This window comes from Belonocnema kinseyi, chromosome 2, assembly GCF_010883055.1.
Source record: "Belonocnema kinseyi isolate 2016_QV_RU_SX_M_011 chromosome 2, B_treatae_v1, whole genome shotgun sequence".
Taxonomy (NCBI): domain Eukaryota; kingdom Metazoa; phylum Arthropoda; class Insecta; order Hymenoptera; family Cynipidae; genus Belonocnema; species Belonocnema kinseyi.
This window is the reverse complement of record NC_046658.1, coordinates 39,939,737-39,950,279: the sequence shown is the minus strand read 5'-3', so window position 1 is coordinate 39,950,279 and position 10,543 is coordinate 39,939,737. Positions and strand designations below refer to the sequence as shown.

The following is a 10,543-nucleotide window of genomic DNA, read 5'->3' as shown; positions in this document are numbered from 1 at the left end:
GGACGTCTCCCATCTCGAAACATAAATTTATCAATTCGCACAGTCTATGTGGTATGCACGCGCCACCGTGTTTAAGCATTTCAGCGTTAATACCGTCTACCCAGGCAGCCTGACCGTTTTTCAAGTTCTTAATTATGAAAAACGGTAAGACTGCCGGGGTAGCATTATATTTATTACAAATGATATTATTGTAATATTAAAATATACTTCGACAATTTGCTGACTATTGAAATTTGAAATCTCAATTTCAATTGTCTGGAAGTTGTCGAAGTATATTTTAATATTAGTTAGTTAATTATATCACGGGCAGGGAGCCCCCTATAGAGCTCCTCTGGCGCTCAAACTATAAAGCCTGTTGTGCCACACCCTTAACTATCGCTGTCAGTAGTTGACCCCAGACCTTTTGATGAAACCCAGTAAGTCAACCACTGACAGCATTGTAGCTTCCTCAGGTTCCATGAAGTGGGACCCAAGGGTTTGATGCCTGAGCCCAATGATCATCTGAACCACTGTCCTTACATCTTTCTTTGGCAAACCCAGGATTTTCCTTGCTCTGTCCATTCTGCACGTATAGCCCAGCATGGACTTCGCCTGTCGGCAACCCTGGACCTGCTCTCAGTATTCTCGGTGCTTAGTGCGGATCCAGCTTTTGATGGCAAGACCGATGCAGCAAGACGCTAGTACCGGTTCCGGCCCTATGTATTCACTTATCGCACCGCTTCTCGCCAGCTGGTCCGCTTTTTCGTTGCCCTTGATCCCTGTGTGGCCAGGGACCCATATGAGAGCCACTTTATTTTTTTCTGCAAGTTGATTCAATGCCTTTTTGCATTCCCAAACTAGTTCTGATGTTATATCTGGTTTTCCCTCTACAGTTAGTGTCGCTTGGCTGTCCAAACAGTTCGTAATCTGTTTTCCAGCAGCGGTCTCCTCTAATAGTATCTCAGCACATCAAAGAACGGCAAGGACCTCCGCCTGAAAGACAGTAGCATGTTTTCGAAGCGGGACCATCACTTCCCTCTTCCCCGCACTGTCATAAATTCCTACTCCCGACCCTCCGTCTCCCTGGAGCCGTCCGTATACCAGATTTCCTCCGGAAGGAGTGTGTTGCCATTTCCTTTCCACGCATCCCTACTTGGAATGCAGACGCGGAAAGCCCTGGTGAAGTCGAAGCGTTTTGTTATTGTGTCCTGCCTCATCTCAAGAATCGGCAGTGAGCTTATGTCACTTGGGAGCCTAGTGCAGCGATTCCCAAACTTTCTTTGCAGTTTTCAGGAAGGGGCAAGGCCGCCACCCTACCACTTTTTTCCCTCTACTAGAACCCAGGGGGATACTTTACTGTGGGTCATGCGGGAGGTTGCATGCTTCACGCGAGAGAATTAGAACCGGCTGAGAAAAATTAAAATGTGTTAAAGTGTTAATAAATTAAATTTTAATTAGTTGAATCAGTTTCATAATCTGATTTTAAGCAAATGAAAAGAAATTTGATAAAAATCGGTTAATATCTTCGATGCCAGTTGACAGTTCTTGTAATTTTGCATGTACTTAAAGATATGCTTATATACTCGAAATGTTAACCGATTTTCATCAACTTTTTTTTTATTTTCCTTAAAATTACATCAGGAAAATGATTCAGATAATTAGAATTAAATTGAGCCATGTCTTTAGGATTTTAGTTATTGAAACAGCCTTAAATCTCATGACAATGAAAGGGTCCTCATAGCGGGGGGGCTGCCGAGGTGCTGGGCCCGGGCTGGCTTCCCCCGACCGCGGTCGGGCCGCCGACCGTCGGCACTAGTTTGGGAATCGCTGGCCTGGTGTGTCTATTCCCCTTCAGTCCATCTGTTTATTCTCACCAGGCGGCCAATCGCATGTGCCGTTTTTACAGTTATCGGGAGGTGTAGAGGTTCTTCGCAGAACATGAAGCCGATCGTTGCTGTAGGCGTAGTCCTCATTGCTCCTGTCAGACCCCTAAACGCTAGCGTTTGCAATCGTCGCAGCCTGTCCTGCATCGTTTTAAATTCTGCCCGGGGCGACCAGACCACAGTCGCACGAAGAAGCCTCGGTTTGAGGACAGCGAAGTAGAGCCATGTAAGAATTTTAGGCTCTATTCCCCACGTCAAACTAAAAGCCCTCCTATACGACCAGAAAGTCATGGCGAATTTCCTGCATTGAGTCTCCAGGTGCTTTGCCCAGTTCAGTTTGCTATATAGGTCTACTCCCAGATATCTAACCGAGTCTGAAAACGTCAGCCTCCCGCCACAAAAAACAGGAGCGTCAACTTTCGGCATCTTGTAATTCTTCGTGAAAATGACCATACTGGTCCTTTCCGGATTTACCGAGAGCACTGAGCTATTGCACCAGAGCTCTACAATGCGCAGTGCCGACCTTCTACGGGCCATCAATGTTTCCAGATGAGCTCCCCTAACTAGGATTTCAAAGTCATTCGCATATCCTTGAGTATAATAACCCTCTTTATTAAGCCTACGAAGGAGGCCATCCACTACCATGCACCACAGGAGGGGCGACAGGACACCCCCGTTGCACTATTCCTTTAACTAGGCCTTCACCCCATCTGGTTTCGAGTCTTCTTTAGCGTAGCATGCTTCCTATCCAGCTTACCAGCTGGTTGGGTACGCCACGCCTCAAAGCCTCTCGACAGATGACTTCTGGACAAAGCACGTAGAAAACTAGAGAGGTAATATTCGTGGTAATATACGCGTAGAAACCCACGTATAATATGTTACTAATCCTGCGCTTGTGCAGATAAGGGAGAAGAAGACACTTCGCTTGCAGCGCAATTTCGTCACTTTGGTCTATTGACAAAGCTACTTCTTGCAGTTAACAACCAGTTTTGAACACATTTTTGTCATTATATATATTTATAAATAAAATTCCGCTTTTTTATGGAATTAACGACCAATTATTTAGTGATGACTTTTTGCTATGAGTCGATAACTTTTTATAATGATTCTTAGTTCTTTTAATGGAATCAACTGTTAATAATTAATTTGTAGACGAACCATTTTCATTCACTTATTTGTTTGTATCAAAATTCAATAAATTTGTTAATATTTGCTTTGCTATTGAACATCTTTTTTTATAGTTGATTCAGGTTTTCTAGGTATTTTTGAAAAAATCCAAGTGTTTGTTAAAACAGGGAACATTTAAAAAGCCTGATTTTTTCATTTTTGTTATTAAATTAAAAAATTTTGAAAATTCATAAAAAATCAGCCATTACAGTTTGATACAGAATTTTATTAGATTTCTTTTTTTTAACGTTTAAATTGGATAACAATTGTCTTTTGAAAATCATTTTCTCAACGGCTTTCATTTTGCCCCACTCATTTACTTTAAACAAAATTGAAATGAAAAATTACATTTACAATTTTTATTTTTTTAACTTGGTGAGTTAATACTTTTAGATTCTTACGACATTTAACCAATTCAATTTTTATTTTGAGATGATCTGCAGAAGAGTGTCGTATTAGATAAATCGATTTACTTCTCGGTACACCTCCTTAAACGGTCACAATATAAAATACTTTTGAAATATGAGAAAGTCAGCTAGAAGTAATAAAATAAATTATTCCCGAGGGGAGAAATGCAGGACAATATGAGTTAATATCCTTGTTTTTATTTAAGGTGAAGCATGCTTTCATCACACGTTTCAATGATTTGAGATCAACAGTCTACAGGGACTACACAGCGAGCTTAGCATACGACATGTCCCAAACAAGAGAAGAAACTGCATTTTCCGATCCGTCAGATTTAGTGGCTCGAAGAATAGGTTTCATTCCTCTGCCCCTCGGTGTTGCAATGGGTCGAGTTTTGTGCACGACCGTGGCTCCTTCCGCAAAGCCCATCAATATTGCTCTTTTCGTCTTCGCTTACTTCATACTCGTCTGTCTCAGAGTGATAATCAGTCTCGTAATTCTGGGGAAAGCAACAACTCTAATATCTACTCATAAAAGTTCGTGCGATGGCGAAATCTTCAAAAAACCATCATCGAAGAATTCAGAATCTAGTCACATAGAAGTGAAAAACACAAACCTTACCATGCCCATGTTTTCTAATAGCGCTGTCAGTTTAAATAATGTTTGTTTAAATGATGCGCTACTTGTATCCGAGGAAACCCTTAAAATAGATAGATTCCAACACAGCGTCGTAGAGCCTCTTTCGCCATTTAAAAACGTCTCTAGAGCGGGCAGCGAGCCTCTCCTTTCTCAATGACTAATAATATTATTGTGATTCATAAAATAGCTTTTTTTATCAAAGTAAATTGTACATAGTATTATTGTAAATATGTTAATAATTGTGAAATATGGGTGATATGTGATAATTAGAGGTTGGATAATACTAGGATAGCACTTATACTTTTTTCTCTTAAATTTTATAGAACTAATACATTCTATTTTTTCAGTGTTCACTTAGAAACTTATTTAAAAAATTTTAAACTGCATATATTCCTCAAGTCAGAATTTTTTAAATTTAAAAGTATTACTCTAAATGAAATTATTTTGTTATTTATGCATATACATACACTCTTGCACGTGTTTAAATCTTATCACAGTTAAGATCCTCGAGTTTTTAATTGAAATCCTTATTCTTAATTTTATTCCTTTCATTGTTTATGTTGTTCAAATAGGGTTGTTTCGTAACATTAGATACAATAATTGTGAAACTGTTAATTTTAAGCTAAACTGAGTGCTTCGTTAATTTGTTTTTCTTTGCATTGGTGAGCGGAAAAATGTTAAAAATTTGAAACGAGAAAACAATTATTTAAAGTAATGTCACGTGCATGAAAGATGACAGGGGTTCTTAAATATTATAGCCAATGAGCGATTGGTTTTCAGACTCTAACCAAAATTATAATGAAAGTTATGGTAAAGTCCTTTTAGACTGAGTACTTAAATATTTTTATTGAAGAATCCAAATTTTTTTGTTCTGGTACATAAAGTGAGGGTTTGTAAAAAAGTGAGATTATGTCACTATGTTGAAGTTTATGAAGTATGCGTACCTATTGTATTACTTTAAAAAAATATTTTTTTAACTACAACTGTTGACATCAACCAAACAAACAAAATATGCACACAGAAAACTTATGCGGAATTCACTGATATCTATAAGTTGTAATCGAGGTAAACCCTATCAATTTGATGTCAATCCTGACATACAATTAACATAATTTAAAAAGTTATAAATTCAACATTAATTAAAAATAGTAAATAAAATGTAAAAAATTTTATTAACGTGTATAAAATTAAAATTTTATAAACTATAAAATCCCACCATTGGAAAAATAATAATGTTTGGAAACAACCCTATTAAATAATACTGTAAGAGAGTAAGCCATAAAAGAAAATTCATATAATTTCATGGAATCATTTAATAGTAACTCTTTGTTTTCAAATTTAAGAGCATTTTACTTAATTATTGTGCGCCAAACTAGTAATAATAAATAAATTATCAGTTGAGAAAATAACAAAATTAGTGATAATTGTAATTACACGGATTATTCAGTGCGATACTCTTAGTTTATTGGATTATTGGTTTATTCTCCTTAGATGATTGGAGAATTTACACATATACTATTAAATAAATATAAATTGAAACCGAGGGGTTAACCACTTGCAATTTCGACATATATCTAAATTCATAAATTCAAATGAATACAGAGAATTTAAAGAAATCTGATATTAAATTCAAGTAGAATTAAAGCGAATTCGGAAAAATACCAGTAAATTCAAAGAATTCAAAGAATAAAAAAATTAAATCGTGTTGAATTGATGTAAATGCAGAATAGTTTAAAGCGGATTAAAAAGAATACATGTGAACATAATTGATTTTAACTCAGAATAGTAACTAATTGAATATCTTACTGACTTTTTACTTTTTAGTTTGACATAAATTGATTTTATATTTGGTAAGAAATAATTTTAAATACAGCAGTTTCAGAATTTAAACATCTGAGTTCATTAGAATAGAAGTAAACTATCTTCTTATTTATTTTTAATACTTTTAAAATTTTTTAAATTTAGATAAGTTCTGAATTCCAGGAACATGTAAAATGCTCGAAGCGAATTCAAAATAAATTTAAATAATTCGAAGAATACTACAGAAACCCGGAAATTGAAAGGATTAAACATTTTTTCTGAATATTTATGAATTAATTCATGATTAAAAAGGGAATTAAAGAGAAAATTATACAGTTTAAGCCATTCAAACAACTTCAAAGAATTAATTGAATTTAAAAGACTTCAGAAAAAGGTGTACATCTCATTTCAGTATCGTTTAGCCCCTTTATTGAAATATTAAATGTATTTTTTACATTTTTCGAAAACTAGAATTGGCTTATACAACACAGAAAATCTTTGATTATATATTCGTAAAGAATATTTTTCATTGAATTGCTATGCTTCAGTGCTTGTTTATGTGTTCTGTACATGTAATATTACTGTACTTTTTCAAACTAACTATGTATTAAGCTAATAAAAATAATATAGGATATACTAATGGCACAAAGACACATTCACGCTTGTGTGTTTTTTGTTTTAATTATTAAAGAAATCTCAAAAACTTCGAAATATTTAATAAGAAGTGTAAATGAACGTCAGACTTGAGAGTTGCCCGGAGCTTCTTGGGCTAATGTAGGGGAAAATCGAGTATCCTCGGCCGCTCATGATTTTGAATAAACTGTATTTTCGGCGAAGATAAATGAACATTATCTTTCAGCATTGTTCCGAATCGTAATTTTAAAAATATGGACTCATTTATCTCATTAGTTTAAAGGATAATTTGATTTAATAATTTCGTCTCTAGAATAAAAATACATTTGGCCAAATGTGGACCAACCTCATTACCAAATATTGAAAAAACTACAAAAAACGTTAGATTGGTGTCGATTGGGATACATAAAATCACTCTCTCTTGTAACGCATTACGCACTCGGGTAACCTTGGCCATTTCGTCTCTGTTAATCCATGGATAGGTATTTTCATGTTAGATTTCATTTGTTCTGAAGTACGTAATACGCTTTAAGTTCCAATCTAATAAGATTATTCTTTGTATATTTACTTTCGAGTTATATGTAAAAGCGCTAATATTATAATAAACGTTTTATATTGCTATCCTATCGATACCAACTAGATTATTATTAAAAATTCTTAATTGGCTATTACTATCTAACTCTTCCCTACTGTAAAAATTTAAGTGTGTTTCAATATTTATATGTACACAATTTTACAAATCTTTTCGAATATAAGAAACATAAATCCAAATAATATTTTTCAGTTTTTCAAAACTTCGGATCATATTTTTGGCATGTATAATTACATTAAAATAAAATAGAGTATAATGACACTTTAAACACGCGTAAGTACCAAAATCCGAATTTTAAAATAGATGCAAAAAGGCTGTCTAACTTTTACGCAATTTATTTTAAACAGAAAGTGCTATTATAGTTAGTTCAATTTAATCGCGAAAAGAAAAAGTTACGTAACTGTTTTATCTTTGCATTTGAGAAAAAACAAGGAAGTACTCTCGAGCTATTGTTTAACTCTAGCAATATATGAAAGGAACACCCTAAAAAAAGCAACCACATCCGAGAAAACCTCTTATCCATGATGCAGCGTGTCCCCAAAAACGATAATATATGGACGCAAAAAGAGTTGCATAAGATTTTGATTTTTTTTATACAAAAACAAGTACTTTCGCGCTATTACTTAACTTTATTGAATTATAAAAATAACTGGAAAAAAGTAATTAATTTATTTTAAAAAATACCGAACACGGATTTTGACCCACCTCTAAATCAAACTGGGCCATAATCTTCTACAGAAATATGATTTATTAGTTCAAAAAATTAATTTAAGCCAATAAAACGCATTTTCGAAATTTTGAACTTACGCCCGTATGCAGTGTCGCCCTTCAAAGAATCATAAAACGTAAGTACCTATACCTATTCTTGTTGGAAAACGATGTAAACCTTACCGATAGAAATGTCCAAATATTCTCAGGGAAAATAGCCTAACCCGTTTGAGGCTATCTTTAGGTTCGATTTGAATGATTTAATTTCAGAGATAGAGAGATTTGTGTTCTTCTCGAGGTCCTTTTAAGAGTGATGCGACGGTCATAATATGACCGTCGCATCACTCTTAAAGGGACCTAAATCTCAGACTATCATTATCATTATATTATACCCGGTAACAAGCGTTGAATTCAGAAAAATTAAGAATTTGTATTCCTATAAATACGCGATTTTTCCTCCGTCTAAAAATCCCCCAACGGGAACAGAAGCAGTGCAAATCCTATTCCTCTCAATCGACTCAGTAAAATTTAACGAAAGCATTTATTTGACCTATTTTTCATTATTAAATCTTTTTAGGACTTATAAATTCGAAAAATATTCAAATTTATATTTATTCATATTTTAATAATTTATTTAAACGCCTTAAAAAATGTAACAAAGAAATCTATGCAAATGTGTGAATTTAAATCATTTTAACTCTAGAGAGGCAGAGTTGAATTGGTGAGAATTAAAATTTCAGAATTTACATTCCGCATGAAGAAATTAAAACAACTTATTACACATAGTTTGTAAACTTATTAGAAGGAATTAAATAAAATCAAAATATGACCACTTCTGAGGTATAAAAAATGTCTCTGTGAGGAGCGTTACCGGTAAAATGAGAAGGAATTAAATATATTGAAAACACGTTCTCTTTGGGAGAATAGAAAACTGTGTGCTGGTCGCTATGGAAATAGAAGTGAATAAGTTTAGGAAGTATCTTATTCTTATTGTGGCATTTCCGTGCCGAAAAGAATGTCTGAGTATATTCTAAAAATTCTCCAGGGTCAGAGAAGATCAGAGAAATTCTCCGCAGGCACTCAGGTAAATATATTTTAAAGTCCATTTAGTTGTTTTCAATAGTTTAAAGGCTTTAAAATGTTATTTCCAGAATTGAAATAGAAATACGATCATAAATAACAAGCAGAGAGGCTGAAATTGAAATAAGAACTCGATCATAAATAACAAGCAGAGAGGCTATATCAATAGAGTAGCCGACACTCAAGGGTCCTTTGTTAACCTTTCGGATAAAAATTTAGAAGTAGATTTTTTTAATTTCATAGTTAACAGCCTAAAACATAATAATTAGGAATCTGCGGGTTTCGATTATTTCAGATATCTAACTTTTTTTTTAATTTAGAAAATTGTATATTAGTATATAAGTTATAATTATAAATAAGTATAATGAGAAGATTCATCAATTAAAAAAAGTGTTAATAATTTGAAGAGAAATTTAAAAAGGGAGTGCGGATTAGCCTCGGCCAACTACTGTAAATAACTCTGGCTGCCCGGTACGTGATGAATACAAAAGGAACATTATTACCGCCGCACCACTCTTAAAAGGACCATCAAAAGGATCTTGAAAAGGACCCAAATCTCTCAGACTATCTCCGAGACTATATTGTTTCAAATCGACTCTTTTTATAGACTCAAATGGGCCAGGCTATTTCACTAGAGAAAACTCAGAGATTTCTTTGGGTAGGGTTTTGACAGATGGAAAAATCGTGCATTCAAAATAATAGAATAATCTTCACTTTTGCGCTGAAATCTGAAAATATTAATTTTTCTCTATTCTACGCTTATTGCCGGGATAGCCTCTCCTGCATGTTATTTATGATCAAATTGCGAATTCTTATTTAAATTTCGGAAAGGACATTTTAAATCCTTCAGACCATTTAAATAAACTACCTGGACCTTTAAAATATCCACCTTAGTACCTGCGCGGAATTCCTCAAAGCTTCTCAGAGCCTGAGAATCTTCAGTATATATTCTGAGATTTCTATCGGTAGGCATGTTTAGCAGGTTCAGCCAGCCCTATTCGACCGCGTGCAATAGCGCTGGCTTAAGTTTGATGCCAGCCACGAACTAATCGGCTGGTGGAGCTGCTGCGTTTCTTGCTGGCAGATACATTAGGCTATATGCAAAATTAAATAAAAAGTGAATTATAAATGAAAGAAATAAGTTTAAGTGATTTACAGTGCGCGTAAAATTAAATAATTATTCTAATGATGCAGATTCAAGTAAATTTTCGTAAAAATTAAATACCATTGCAACGAAAACAAGATCATCGGATTTAATGTGGTTGCGTCCTGTTCTTTTTTATACTTAACTACCCTACTGAAAATTTCTATACAAGTTCTTATATAGGAACCTACATAGGATTGTATATAGGATCCTTCATAGAAACCTATATGTTTCACTTATAGGTGCCACCTATGGAAAATGTCATAGGATCCTGTATATACCTACCGAAAGAAATCTCCGAGTTTTCTTTAGCGAAATAGTCTGGCCCATTTGAGTCTATAAACAAAGTCGATTTGGAACAAAATAGTCTCGGAGATAGTTTGAGAGATTTGGGTCCTTTTCAAGATCCTCTTAGTGGTCCTTTTAAGAGTGGTGCGACGGTAATATAATGTTCCTTTTGTATTCGTCACGTACCGGGCGGGCAGAGTTATTTACAGTAGTTGGTCGTGGCTA

General features: G+C 34.5%; 1 protein-coding gene across 2 annotated transcripts in view; it reads left to right on the top strand.

Moving 5' to 3' along the window:
* LOC117167109 (protein TAPT1 homolog) overlaps window positions 1-6,025 on the top strand; it is a 40,409-nt gene extending 34,384 nt beyond the window's left edge. For both annotated transcript variants that reach the window (XM_033351764.1, XM_033351763.1), the window contains exon 7: window positions 3,643-6,025. In XM_033351764.1, the coding sequence (XP_033207655.1) occupies window positions 3,643-4,230 (588 nt within the window). In that variant the 3' untranslated portion in view covers window positions 4,231-6,025. The remainder of the gene's footprint in view (window positions 1-3,642) is intronic.
* Window positions 6,026-10,543: the final 4,518 nt, after the last annotated feature.